The sequence below is a fragment of the Xyrauchen texanus genome, chromosome 27 (assembly GCF_025860055.1).
Source record: "Xyrauchen texanus isolate HMW12.3.18 chromosome 27, RBS_HiC_50CHRs, whole genome shotgun sequence".
NCBI classification, from domain to species: domain Eukaryota; kingdom Metazoa; phylum Chordata; class Actinopteri; order Cypriniformes; family Catostomidae; genus Xyrauchen; species Xyrauchen texanus.
Window position 1 is genome coordinate 21,905,287 of NC_068302.1, and position 15,334 is coordinate 21,920,620.

General features: G+C 43.8%; 1 protein-coding gene across 1 annotated transcript; it reads right to left on the minus strand.

Annotated features, from left to right (window-relative positions):
- Positions 1 to 3,289: 3,289 nt before the first annotated feature.
- On the minus strand, positions 3,290 to 4,951 carry srxn1 (sulfiredoxin 1 homolog (S. cerevisiae)). Its single transcript, XM_052094744.1, has 2 exons — positions 4,712 to 4,951; positions 3,290 to 4,225 (listed from the first exon to the last, which is right to left on the minus strand). The coding sequence occupies exons 1-2, from the start codon at positions 4,937 to 4,939 to the stop codon at positions 4,016 to 4,018; spliced, it is 438 nt and encodes a 145-aa protein (XP_051950704.1). The 5' UTR covers positions 4,940 to 4,951; the 3' UTR covers positions 3,290 to 4,015.
- Between the last annotated feature and the right edge of the window lie 10,383 nt (positions 4,952 to 15,334).

Here is a 15,334-nt window from a genome sequence, read left to right on the forward strand (position 1 = left end):
ACAAAGTTAAGGTATTTGAGTGGCCATCACAAAGCCCTGACCTCAATCTGATATTTGTGGGCAGAATTTAAAAAGCATGTGCGAGCAAGGAGGCCTACAAACCTGACTCCGTTACACCAGTTCTGTCTGGAGGAATGGGACAAAATCCAGCAGCTTATTGTGAGAAGCTTTTGGAAGGCTACGCAAATCATTTTAACCAAGTTAAACAATTTAAAGACAAAGATACAAAATACTAACAAAGTGTATGTAAACTTCTGACCCGCTGGGAATGTTATGAAAGAAATAAAAGCTGAAATAAATAATTATCTCTACTTTTATTCTGATATTTCACATTCTTAAAATAAAGTAGTGATCCTAACTGATCTAATACAGGGAATGTATTCTATGATTAAATTTCATGACTTGTAAAAAACTGAGTTTAAATGTATTTGCCTAAGGTGTATGTAAACTTCTGACTTCAACTGTGTATATATATATAAAATCTCAGGAGATCAGCAGTTACAAAAATCAGTGGTCAAACCAGCCCATCTGATACCAATCATCCATGTGATTATCTAATCAGCCAATCAGGTGGCAGCAGTGCAGTGCCTAATGAGTGTATGAGTCCAGTGTTCATGCAGATATGGGTCAGGAGCTTCAGTTAATATACACATCAACCATCAGAATGGGGAAAAAGTTGATCTCAGTGATTTGGACCATGGCATGATTGTTGGTTCCAGACAGGCTGTTGTGAGTATTTCTGTAACTGCTGATCTCCTAGAATTTACTCAGAATGGTGCCAAAAACAAAAAACATCCAGTGAGCATCAGTTTTGTGGATGGAAATGCCTTGTTGATGAGAGAGGTCAACAGAGAATGGCAAAACTGGTTCTAACTGACAAAGTCTAACTCAGATAACTGCTCTGTACAATTGTGGTGAGAAGAATATAATCTCAATGTTATTCTGAGATTCGGGTTGGCACTGTTTTGGTAGCAGTAGGGGGACCTAAACAATATTAGGCAGGTGGTTTTTAATGTTGTGACTGATCAGTGTATGCTTATTCTGTGCAATATCTACTTTTTTGTATGAAAACCTCTTCATGAAGTCCATCAACAATGCAGTGACACTTTAATTCAATGTGAGCTTCCATGCAAATATAGACTCAACGCCGAAGCTCACGCAGTGCTTCTGATATAAATACACTAATTTGTTAACATAGATACCAAAAAAACTACGCACGGCTTCTGTCCTGGTTCAGCGTGCAGTGTAAACAGGCGGAATGACAGTGAAACTGTTGTACTGTCAGCAGGGTTGGAGAGTAACGGAATAAATGTAATGGAATTATGTTTTAAAAATACAAAATATAAGTAACTGTATTCCACTACAGTTACAATTTTAATCATTGGTAATTAGAATACAGTTACATTCAAAAAGTATTTTGATTACTGAAGAGATTATTTGCATTTTATTGTCATTTATTTCATTTAATATTTAGTCCTTTAAGATGGAAAACACTTATACATATAAATGATGCGACCCAAAGTGCATTTGAACAGCGGTGAAACACTTTCTTATGATGTGTTACATTAATATGAGCAGACAGAGAAGTTAGTTTGAAGTAAGTTTGGAGCAGAATTGGAGTAAATTGTCAGCTTTATGCTAAGCTAAAATTCTATTTCTAGCCATTTTATATGCACAAGGTTCCTGGCACGATCATATTTGTTTTCAAGAAAATTCACATTAGATCCTAATTCCTTTATTCTAGTAAGACCTTTGATATTATGGCAAAAATCGTATTCTTAAAATATCTAAAAATCCTTAAAGCAAGATCAATTAGATGCATCTTGTTTTACAAACACACAGAGTAAGACAAAATACATGTGTATTTTGTCTTACTGTACTGGCAGAGATTTTATAGTCAAAACAAGTGGAACAAATTGAATAGTGCTGAAGAAGTAACCCATAGCATTTAGAATACATTACTAACCATGAGTAATCTAACAAATTATGTTATAAATGACATTTTACAGTATGTACTCTATAATCTGCAGTGGAATATATTCCACAAGTAGCCCTCCCAATCCTAAATGACAGTTTGAAAACATTTACAAAACAGCACTCAGCACAATCATCACCGAAAGTGAGAGGTCATCCTCAAACTATAAGAACAAGCACCAATATTCACCACAATGGTAACTCCAAAAATGAATGAAAAATCCTTTTAAATGCCAATATAACACACCATTAAACATTAACAAATCTCCTTCTATTATTATTTTACTCAAAAAAGCATAAAATAACACTTCGTTTCAACATTTGTTCTCCCAGCCAAGTCACCTGCAGAGCATGCTGGGTAATGGAAATCCCATGCCCAGTTTCATCAACGCTACAAAAAGTATTCTTGTAGTCCTAAAACTTAAATTTTACAAATGTAATTTGGTCAAATGTAATGAAATCAAGATAAGACCAAATGTTTTAGAATTGTGTTGCTTTAGTTTTAATTAATTTAATTAAGTAAACTGAACAACCTGCAAAAATCATATGTGCAATAAATGCTTCAGAATAGTCTGGGTTTCAGAATGAGCAATGCTTGTTGTTGAAAGCAGCCCTGTCCAAGGGGCCTATGGATATGGATATTATGTAAAGGTCATGGGTTAAAAGGAAGTAAAGTGCTATTATGGAGGAAAAAATGTGAAGCGCCATCCTCTGATCTCCAGACAACAGCTGAGAGAATGTTTGATCCTCTACTCCCCAAGTCAAGACACAACACTGTTCTCAGATTAGCAGTTCCACTCTATTTCCTCTACATATGAGTACAGTGTGACTGTGAGCATAAATCTATCTATATATAGCAGAGCAAAGCTAGTGTATTCATTTTTTTTCTTCTCTCTAGTCTGCAGAGGAAAAGTGCTGGCCAGTTCTCATGACACATGACCCCCAATGTGTCCTACCTTCATGGATGAGCTTCAGAGAACACTCAACAATTCTCATGCCCTTCCACTGGCACATACAAATGCAATTACATTTAAAAAAAAATACTCAGTGTTCATAATTTTAGAGTGCAGAGCAACCTCACACAAAAAGCTTCAGCCATCACATAATACACAGTACACAGTTTATGCCACAGATAGGCTGCCTTTATGTACTTTTTTGAGCTTTAAAGGTTCGGTCACTATTCACTTGAATTGTGAAGAACCAACAGAGCTGAGATATTCTTCTAAAAATATGTTTGTGTTCTGCAGAAGAAAGTCAACCACATCTGGGATGACATGAGGGTGAGTAAATGATGAGAGAATGTATCATTTTGGGTGAATAATTCCTTTAATACTGACAATCACATCACTTATATTTTAGGAAGAAGGTCCCTCACAAGGGATCATCATATTTGGGAGTCTTTGGCATTTATAGTTTTAAAAAAGCATAAATAGTCTTAATGAGACATTGCTGGTTAAACTTGGGTCTGAACACAAGTTGGAAACAATCATTTGCATTTATTTTACAATGTATTCAAGAATATAATATATAATATAATCTTTATTATTCACCATACATCACTATAGAATAGAAGATCTTAAGTTACAGAGACAGTCCTCATGAAACAACCTGGGGTTAAGTGCCTTGCTCAATGGCACATTGTTGAAAGTTGAAGGATATTTACAGAGGACCAACCACTGGACAAAAGACGAGACCCTATATATTTTAGTGTTATAATACTACCATCTTGTGGCGAGACTGAGAGCTGACAGATACAGGCAGATCTAGTCATTGTTACTTGCATCACATAGTAAATAAACTCAACTTTTGCACAGTAAGACCAAATATGTCGGGTTTTGTCTTTTGGTCAGAGCTGTGATTTTTGCTCTCCAGGAACATCAACATGACATTTCCTCTTTACGGAAATGATTTGCCAAGTAAACCCTTTTTTGGATCATGTGTAAAACCAGTTATATAGGACATTGTACAACCAGTACAGGGCAAATGCCTTTGTAAGTTTAGGTTTTCACAAATGGCATTGCAGGACTGTGTGAAATCACAGTTACTGTAGATTTGGCGTGGATGCTCCCAAGTAGGTGCGCAGGTCTGAGATGTTTGATTTGATAATCTTGGCTGGTATGGATTTTATCTTTAACCTCTCATAGGCAGCAAACCGATGGCAGCCTCCAAACGAATAGTAATAATTGCCCCCCATGTCTCCAGTGATCCAAAGCACGTCTATGGGAGGCACAATTGAGATATCTGATCCCTCCTGAGAAATTTATTACAACTCAGTTAATAACATATCTGTGCTGAGCCCAGATTCACATTCACTCTAATCTATCTCTCTCTCTCTCACACACACACACACACACACACACACACACACACACACAAATTACATTTGTTACGAATGGTTTAACTGGTGTCTTTTCATGTACTCATAGTCAGGGTTGGGGAGTAACGCAATACATGTTACGGGATTATGTATTTAAAATACAAAATATAAGTAACAGTATTTCACTACAGTTACAATTTAAATCATTGCTAATTAGAATTAGCAAGTGCTGAAGAAGTAATCCAAAGTATTTAGAATACGTTAAAGATCTTGAGTAATCTAACGGAATATCTTACAAATTACCTTTTACAGCATATATTCAGTAATCTGTATTGGAATACATTTCAAAAGTAACCCACCCAACCCTGCTCATAGTACAATATATATATATATATTCATAGTAATTTTTCTGGTTGTTACCTGGATGCTGCTCATGAGGCTTTGGACCTTCTGTTCGTCTAAAACAGGCGGAATGGGTCGTATGATCACGTCCATCGGGATGTTATGAACTTCCTGGATGTTATCTGAGTGGATAGAGCGATTTTCGTTTTTTAAACTGCCCATGTTACGAGTAAATATCCCTAACGGATGCAAAGACGGAGTGCCGAAATGCTTTCGTATAACAACACCGCTCAGATTTCGAAACATCACCAGTAAAAGTTGATCAGCAGGGAAGTACTCAGACTGCGCATGCGCGAGTATACTTCCTTTTACCGACAGTGGCTTCGCGTCGTCAGCAGACCAAATACCTTTGTCACACTCCGGGGTTTTGGAAGGCGGAAGGTTATCAAGGTAAACGTCGAAAGCGATTAATGGGAATGAATGAGGACCACAGCAAATATTATATTCACATACCAATTTGCTCCAAGAGGAAAAGAAAAAATCCCCAAAGCAAATATTATTTTCACTTAATAATTTGCTCCAAGAAGAAAAGAAAAAATCCCCACTTACGTTTTAATGACTTTCCGGAAGAAGAAAATAATTAAGAGCGGTGGATTAAGAAAATGACAAATTTCCTGTTACTCTCTATTAACAGATCTGTGATCAAAACCCCCTTGCAGCTGTTGTAATTCATTTTTAAAACTAATTCCAGGGTAATATAACACAACGCACAATGTTATAAACTTCACTCAATATTTAAAAAAATTAATAAAATAAATTATCATATCAAAAAGTTTACCAGATTCACGCTGCTATAAGGCGGAAGCGCGTGACGCGTCACAGTCTCAATACATTAACCTTGCTCAAGCAGTGAGGATGTGTGGCTCATTTGCATTAAATGCCTTTAAACAATATATAATTTGGGTTTTCTTAACATGTTAATCGCTAATGCTGCATCACTGCCTTGCATCCCCTTTAAAACTGATCTGATCTTAAGTGGATTGTCTTCATAATTTATTTAATATTGCTGCATTGTTTGGCCATTGCATTAAATCTTACGTGAGTTCTCTTATATCTGTAATATCGCGGCGTATTTGCCTTTGCTTCAGTTTTAATAAACAACTTTACGGATTATAAGCGTTTCCTCGCAGACCAAATCTTTGATGTGTGTTAATTTACATCTGGAAGACATATGCAAATATGGTTACAAACATGTCCCTTGACTTTTCAGTCATGAAACATATTGAAAATAGTTAAAAAGTCATCATTATAACCAGGGGTGGACTGGGAAGAGATACCAGCCAGGGATTTTACAAAGCAACTGGCCCAAATGACTGCCCCCTTCTGCATATTGCGGCGGTATTTTGTGGCCTTAATTTTCTCCATAGTCTGTTACATCACTTGAATGACATTTACAGTTATTTATGTGTAACAATGGATGGAAACGCATTATTGATAAGAAAGATCAACGGAGAATGGCCAGACTGGTTCGAGCTGACAAAAAGGCTTGAAACTAAGATAATCACCCTACGAAAATCGTGAGTTCATGGCAGATTTGCACCAAACTCGCTGCAAATTCACCACTGATCATTTTCACATAACATGTCAGGGTTATGGCAAACAAATTTCATGAAAGTGAAGAAACAAAAATGTTTTCACAAAGTAAATAGTTGCATAGTTCTTATTGCTTTCAGATTTTCACTTTTAGATCCAACTATGTTGTTTTAATATCAAATTTAAATAGATAAAATCGTATCGGTTACCTAACGTAACCTCGGTTCTCTCTAGATGAGGGAACGAGTATTGCGTAAGCTAGCTTACGCTACGGGAAAGATTCATCTTTTCTGAGATATTGAAGCCAAAAATTATCCTTAATTTTTGTATCCATTGTCAGCGCAGTCGCGGCAGCTGCAGACCTTGAGCAAGCTAGCTAGCGAGCTCATAGGTTGCTCTCGCGGCAACTGCTGCAGCCTATAGACGAGCTTGGGCGAACTCGCATCCAATGAGAGGCATCCAGCGCTCACTGCATCAAAGCCCGCCAAAATGGGCGTGACTAGAGTGCATATAAGCGTAGTTCAGTAGGCTGGAACCCTGGTTTTCATTGACTGAAGCGAAAAGTCGCTAGTGGCGCGAAGCACGGCCGGCTACGCAATACTCGTTCCCTCATCTAGAGAGAACCGAGGTTACGTTAGGTAACCGACACGTTCTCTTCACGAGAGGTTCTCTCGTATTGTGTAAGCTAGCTTACGCTCACGGGAACCCATTGTCAACGCCGTCGCGTCAAGCATCCACTGTATGAGCCCCAGGGAATTAAGGGGGACCGGGGAGCCCTTATGAGTGGGGAAATAATATTTGGCCGGCAAGAATGCGGGTCATTGATTGTGTAATACATAAGCACATAGTAGGGCCGGGAGCGACAGAGCGGCGGTGCGGTCTGTGTGGAATGTGTCCCATCAGTGCAGCTCACCAGGGGAGCTGTAGCGTATTAAACCGCTAGTAGTTTTGCCTGCAGAGCGGGCACTTCCATATTGTAAAATCTGACAAAGGTGGAGGGAAGTCCATCCGCTGCCACACATATGTCGTGAATGGAAATTCCGCTGGACCATGCCCACGAGGATGCCATGTCTCTAGTGGAGTGAGCCCTAATGCCCAGCGGGCATGGCAGGTCTTTTGACGCGTATGCAGCAGCAATAGCGTCCACTATCCATCTAGATAGTGTCTGTTTCGAGGCGGCGAGACCTTTGGTGCGCCCTCGAGCGAAACGAAAGCTGCTCAGAGCGTCTGAAAGCAGCGGGCGCGCAGTATACAATCTCAGTGCTCTGACCGGGCAAAGGAGATTGGCGTCGCGTTCGCTATCCGGTGCTGGCAGCGCCGATAGGAAATGACCTGTGCTCTGAAAGGAGTACCGATCACCTTGGGAACATAGCCGTGTCTAGGCTTTAAAATGACCTTGGAGTCACTTGGTCCAAACTCAAGACACGCAGCGCTGACAGACAGCGCATGAAGGTCTCCCACACGTTTGACTGATGACAGGGCAGTCAGAAAAGCGGTTTTGAGTGAAAGGTATTTCAAATCCACGGATTGAAGTGGTTCGAAAGGGGGCTTTCATAGTTTCGAGAACTATAGAAAGATCCCAGATAGGAACCGATGGAGGCGCGGGGTTCATCCTTCTAGCTCCCTGAGGAAGCGGATGACCAGCTCGTTTTTACCCCATGACTGGCCGTGCAGGGGTTCAGCGAACGCCGCAGCGGCCGCCACCTACACTTTGGCGTGGATGGGGATCTGCCCTTATCCAGCAGCTCTTGTAGAAATACTGAGCAGCGGCGACACCCCACATGTCCGCGGGTCCAGGTCTCTGTCGGTGCACCATTTTGAGAACACAGACCATTTTGGCGCATAGAGTCTTCTCGTGGAAGGGGCTCTAGCGTGTATGATGGTGTTTATTACTCCTTCTGGCAGAGCGATGGGTAGTCGTTGATCACCCACGCATGCAGCCCAGCGCTCTGGGTGGGGATGCCTGATTGTGCCGTGAGCTTGAGAGAGGAGATCTGCTCTCACTGGGATGGGCCACGGCGCTGTCAGTGACAGCTGCGTAAGCTCCGGGAACCATGTCTGATTCTCCCAAGCGGGGCTATGAGGAGCACCGAGTGGCGCGTTTCCTGATCCTCTGCATTACCTGTGGCAATAGCGAGATGGGAGGGAAGAGCGTAAGCGAGCGTCTGGGCCAGTCCTGGGCCAGCGCGTCCTCGCTTCGAGAAAAATATTGGGCAGTGAGAGTTCTCTTTGGGCGCAAAGAGGTCTATCTCTGCTCTGCCGAATAGGTGCCATAGCGTCTGGACTGTTTGGCGTGCAGGGACCATTCCCTGGGGAATAATGTCTCTGGACAGTCTGTCGGGCCGTCGTTCAGGTGGCCTGGCACGTCGCGTCGCCCTCAGCGGCGCAGGTGGCACTGGGACCAACTCAGTATGCGTTTTGTCAGATGGAAGAGGTTCCTGGATCTGACACCGCCCTGGCGGTTTAGGTAGGATACCACAGATCTGTTGTCCGAGCGGACCAGGGCGTGGTGACCCTGAATGACCGGGAGAAAGCGCCGCGGCGTGCTCGACCGCTATCATTTCCAGACAATTTATGTGAAGGAGCTTTTCCTGAACTGACCATAGGCCGAAAACCGGAGAGCCCTCGCGGACCGCCCCAACCCGTGTTGGGCGCGTCTGTCGAGATGACTTTCGGTGAGATACAGCTCCCATTGTCACTCCCGCTGATACCATTCGGCCACTGTCCAGGGCTGCAGAGCTGATATGCAGGTCTGAGTCACCTTGATGGGCTGGCGGCCTGTGGCCCAAGCCCGGCGAGACGCGGGTGTTTAGCCAATGCTGAAGCGAGCGCATGTGCAGTAAACCCAGCTGAAGTACTGCTGCGGCTGAGGCCATGTAACCTAGCACTCTCTGGAATTTCTTCAGAGGCGTGAGGCTGTTCATCTGAAAAGATGCGGCTGAGTCAGCTGAACACGGCGTCTGGCGCTGTGTAGATAAGCGAGCCGTCATTGCCATGGAGTCTAGTTCTATTCCCAGGAAGGAAATGGTCTGACTGGGCTGTAGTGAGCTCTTGGTCCAATTGACTGCAAGACCCAAACTGTTCAGATGGCTGAGGAGAACTGCTCTGTGAGACAGAAGCTCCATATGTGACTGAGCCATAATCAGCCAGTCGTCCAAATAGTTCAGAATTCGCAAACCCTGACTCCGCGAGGAGTGCGGCGCCGCATCCATGCACTTCGTGAAAGTACGAGGTGCTAAGGACAGGCCGAGCGGAAGGACGGTGTATTGATAAACCTGGCCGTCGGCTGAATCTCAAGAATGGCCTGTGGCGGGGATTTATCTGAATCTGAAAGTATGCATCTTTCAGATCGAGAGAAATAAACCAGTCCCCTGGCGCACATCGTGAGGAGTTTCCTGATTGTAAGCATTTTGAGCGGTCTTTTGCAAGCACCTTGTTCAAAACCCTGAGATCTAATATGGGTCTGAGGCCGCCGTCTTTCTTGGGAACAAGAAAATAATGGCTGTAAAGCCCGACTCAGCTCAGAGAGGGTGGCACTTTTTCTATGGCCCTTTTGCACAGAAGGCTTGCTATTTCTGAGCGAAGCAAGCACGCTGCTTCCGTGTTCACAGTGGTTTCGAGCCAGCTCTGAAGCGAGGGCGGCGATCGAACTGTAGCAAATAGCCCTGTTGTATTGTGCTTAACACCCACTTGGATATCCCTGGAATAGCTTCCCACGCTTTGAAGCGTAGCGCTAGAGGGTGAATGGCCAATTCAGCTCTGATTGCCGCACACAGAGCTGAACAAAATGTGTGAGCGCGTTTAGTGTGTTCATGCATGATTGCTCGCGAGACAGCATGAACAGGCTGTTTTGTGAGTGACTTCCGATTGGAATGAATGGGGAAAGAGTCACATCTGTTACGTGATGCGCAAGCACGGGACTTACACACAGAGGAATGGTTGCTGGCCGTGTAACAGAGCGGGCAGAGAATGAGCGCGCATGACGCATTTGTGGGCGCATTTATTGACTCTGAGCGCTTCGGCGGTTCATAACCGCTTTATGTGAGCGTGCTCTGGTGGGGACACGAGACATGCAGTGCTTGTGTGCAGAAGTGAACACTGGATTGTGGGCACATTTTCGACACATAGGGCTGGTCGGTGTGACAGAGCGGGCAGAGAATGGTAGCGCACGCGCATTTGTGGGCGCCTTCATTGACTCTGGCGCTTCGAGCGGTTCAGTAATCAGCTTTATGAGAGCGTGCTCTGATAGGGGCATGGGATGTGTTATGCTTGTGTGTAGGGCGAACACTGGGTTGTGGGCACTTTTTCTACACATAAGACATGTTTGCTCTTTACAAGATTTATTTGGGTCGCCGTGAAAGCGGCGTTTGAGTGCTGAGCAAGCGGGCAGTGTCACCGGCTTGTTGGCTGCTAAATTCACCACTGTAGTAGCCTGAGAGAAGGGGACTGACAGGGGCAAAGCTTTGACGGTGGTCCGCCACGGCGGGACTGAGCCGTCGTTTGTTCAACACAGTTAGGAAGACTTCGGCTGCTCGGGTTTCAGCGTTACCTTAGATCGAGGCCCGCGAGCGGCGGTCTGCGGCGGCTGTCTGAGCCTGATCGAGGCGGCCGCCCTGTCGGCGCTGAGAAGTCTGAGATTGTTGAACTGGGCGCTGTGAAGAGGCTCGTGCAGGAGGCTGATCATGTGAGCGGCCTGCAGAGGAGCTAGCGTGACGCGGCAGGAAGAGGTTCATGGCTTGGGTGGCTTTCTGGACTTCTGAGAAGCGGTCAACAATGCCACTCACCGCGGAGCCGAAGAGACCGGTTGGAGAGAGCGGTGCGTTGAGGAACGTGGAGCGCTCTGCTTCTCCCATGTCGGCTAGTGTTAGCCATAAGTGTCTCTCGGTCACAGTCAGCGAGGCCATGCACTTCCCTAGAGCTTGGGCTGCAGCTTTGGTAGCTGAAGGGCGAGGTCTGTCGCGCCAGTAGATCAGTAACAGCCTCTGGGTGCCTGCCTTTCTCATCCCACTCCGAAGAAGGTCTGCTTGTAGGATCTGTAAAATGGCCATTGAGTGCAGAGCAGATGCGGCTTGGCCGGCGGCGGAATAGGCACGGCCAACATAGGCGGAAGTCACTCTGCAGGCCTTAGGCGGGAGCACAGGCTTGGAACGCCATCTCGCGGAGGGCGGACAAAGGTGTGCTGCTACCGAGTCCTCGACCGGGGGATGGAGGAGTAGCCTCTCTCAGTGGCGCCGTCCACCGGCGAGAGAGGTGGAGACGTGTGAACGGGTCCTGGCTGAAAAAGGAGCGTTCCACGACTTTGCAAGCTCCCTATGTAATTCCGGCAGGAAGGGAGCGGCCCGGGCGCGGGTGTAGAGCGGCGATGGCTTTGAAGAAAGCAGCCGTCGAGTCTGTTGGGTGCCTGCTCAGGGGCGGTGACCACTCGAGCCCGAGGCGGTCGGCGGCCTGTGTGAGGAGGCGTGTTATCTCCCCTTCGACTCGGGCGGGTCCTGCTGGATTCCTGGGCTGAGGAGGAGGCTTGGGAGCCTGTCCACTCCTCGCTGTCGAAGCCATGATGGAACAGCGGCCCTTATCCTCCACTTCGTCATCCGAGATGGCAGCAGTGCGGCCGCTCGGCGGCAACTCGCTGGCGTCCGGGGCGGGGAGGGTGAGCGATGCTCGAGGGAGAGGCTCGGCGAGGCAGTCGCTTCAACCACAGTTTCCGGCAGCCTTTGTGGCGGCGCTTCTTCCTCTTGTGACTGAGGGTAAGGCGGCGGCAGTTTCTGCTTTGACGGCCGAGTCGAGCCCGCAGGGTCGACATCGGTAGCTCCTCGCAGAAATCGCATCCGCCCTCAGTGAGGGCGAGCTCTGCGTGCCCCAGTCCCAGGCAGAGAGCGCCAGATGATGTGGCGGTCTCCTGTGCTGAGAAGAGCGCGACATGAGGCGCAAGTGGAGCGAGGCATCTTGAAAAAGACGCTCGTACTCTTTTGTGAATAGTTTGTGAGAACTAGCTTGCTGAATAAAAGGATACGTCGTCGGATGGCGTAGCTTCGCAGGATGGCTGAAGGTGGCTGAGACGGCCGGCTTCTTCTAGCGCTGTCCACGCTTGCTAGATGCCCCTCGAACGGCGACGCGGCTTCCAGGTCAGCGATGCGGAGAGCTTCGCTGAAGAGATGAAAATCAGGGTTCCAGCCTACGAACTACGCTTATATGCACTCTAGTCACGCCCATTTTGGCGGGCTTTGATGCAGTGAGCGCGGACGCCTCTCATTGGATCGCGAGTTTGCCCAAGCTCGTCTATAGGCTGCAGTAGTTGCCATAGAGCAACCTATGAGCTCGCTAGCTAGCTCGCTCAAGGTCTGCAGCTGCCGCACTGCGTTGACAACGGATACAAAAATTAAGGATAATTTTTTGGCTTCAATATCTCAGAAAAGATGAATCTTTCCCGTAGCGTAAGAGAAATAGGTATTTTTTCAGTCCATTTAAATTTATGTATAATAACGAGCCATAATAACAATTAAATCACATACAAATACTACAGTTTTATCATTAAAAATTTAGATTAATTTTCAAATTACATAAATTTCTTAAAAATTAACAACAATCCTGGTTTCTTTTTGGAAATAATTTGAAAATTTCAATTGGATTGAACTCTCTCCAAAAGACTTGCACTTCAGGACACTCCCAAAATAAATTATTAATAGCTTTAGGGGCTCTGATGCTGCTCATATGTGCAAATAGTGATTTTTCCACCATGTTGAAAAGTTATTAATTTACATTTTAACTGTAATTGTTCCCATGGTTCATTTAAATTTGCCATTGGTGTTACTTTCTTTAATGTGAAAGATTTTTATTGAAAACATTTTTTTATATGATTATTGATTTTAGTCTGATTATATTTGTATATTTTGTGATGCTGTTGACCCCATAGAAAAACATTTTGTGACTGGTGTTACAACCCTCGCTTCATTGTGAAACAAAATGAAATAATTAGATTAAAAACAAATAACAACAGTGAAGTTGTCCTTTAGGAATACAGATCATGTCAAGATGTCAAGCTGATATGCACTACATCTATAAGTAGGGTTCAACCCGTCCAGGATTTTCCAGGATCTTCCTGGTTCTTGGCCATCTATCCTGGAAAAATGAAATTCCATTCTGGTATGAAAAATGTCCTGGACTTTCACTATTTTTCTGACGTGTTCACACATATGAATCCTTCATAAGCACATTATGCAAGGAGAATCAATGAAAATCATAAATTAATGATCAATCTAAAATGAATCATATAAGAAGTGCCTATTCATTTTCGTGAACTGGTTTGTTTTGATTATTGAAATGTATATTTTTAACTTAAGGGCGTGTCCCCCACGTCCCCCCGCACTATTTAAAAAGGTGATTTTTGGCTCCCGCACTTTTCCAAGCTAAAACCGTACCGAGTACAAATGGTGGAAATGGTGGAAATGGTACAGTATTCTTTGCATTTGTTACTTGGGCTGATTTCAGACAATCACAGGTGAGTTTCATGAGTTGAAACAACAATAATAGACCGTCAGTCAGACAATGCGGCTCCATTCATTTCTACAAAGTTGCTTTCAACAATGCTCATTTATCCATGTTTTTTTTTATCAGAATTGGTGTTGAACTAAATTAATAATCTAGAGTTGAGAAACTAGAAATATTTAGCGGAATATCATAATAGACAATCAGCCAGACTGTCTAATCAATGCGGCTCCATTCATTTCTACAAAGTTGCTTTCAACAATGCTCATTTATCCATGTTTTTATCAGCACTGATTTTGAACTAAATTAATAATCTATTGAGAAAAGATGAGATGAAAAACGAGAGATATTTATCGGCATATAATTCTTGATTGGCAACATTACATGAAATGTGCTGCAGAAAACAAAGGACAATCCTTCTTTTAAGCACACATTGTAAGTGGAGTTTATATCAGCCCACAAGTCTTCATTACGTTATGTTTTTTACATTATGTTTGTGAGGTAATAGTTTGATCGGCTCATTTTGCCAAATTTTGTAGATTACTAGATCTGTATTAAATATGTAAAGCTATTTTTAATATCAGCTCCTGTTTTTACCTCTATGTTGGTGTGCAGTCGACAAACTGTAAGAGATTTGATAAATCGGCTGTGTTCTAGAACACAGGCATTTTACTGTAGTGAATAGATATGTAGACACTTTTTTAATACATGAGAATGCACTTATGATATTGAAACTCATTATAATTATTATAAGACTTTTTGTTGTTGTCTTTTAAGTCATGCTCAGCAGCTCACAAACTGTAGGGAAATTATAGATTTGTGTAGGGACCCCTAAAATAATTATGCCTTTTATTTTGAAGTATTTTAAAATATAGAAATTTGTGCTTTTCATTTTATTTGTTTATTTTAATGTGATACAACTACATGTTTTTGTTTCATATCCAATGAGAATTGTGTTGAATGTAAATGTACTATTGTTGACCAGTGACTGTTGAGCATGATAAGTTTGCGTCACAACGTGAGTTACGTGAAGGGGGAGGAGCATGACACATGGCATGAGAAGACGGTAGAAAAATTTGACTGCTTGAGTTAGAAGTGCGTCATTTTGGAGACTTCATATATTCTATGTGATATAAGGCCCAAAGTGCAGAGAAACAATGCTTGGTTTATTTAACAGCTAACGTTAGTGACATTCAAATTCTGGGTCAATAACTGTGTCGGAGTTCTTGCACGTTCGTGGTGGACTTCGGACATTATCCGGGACTGGAAAGATTGTGTGGTTCGTCGTCGTGGGACGTGGATCAGCTGCATTCATCCATCGCGTATCCAGGACTGCTCGTGTGAAACTGTGTTCGTTGTGTTGCAAGTGACTTCACCATTGCTTCTTTCGTCGGGTGGACGTAAGTGAACTCATTTTCGGGGCTGTTGAATGTGAGCAGGTCTACATTGAATTCGTCATCTGTAAATGTGCACCAACGAACTGGGCCCCAACGATAACGAACGATCGCATAGTTGACTGCGTCACTGACTCGCAAATGATTTGCATACTGAAAGGAAAAAAAACTTTGTTGTGAATCTTCAAGTGTGTTTGATTTGTTTTGAAGGAAATATTGTTTTATTTTCCCT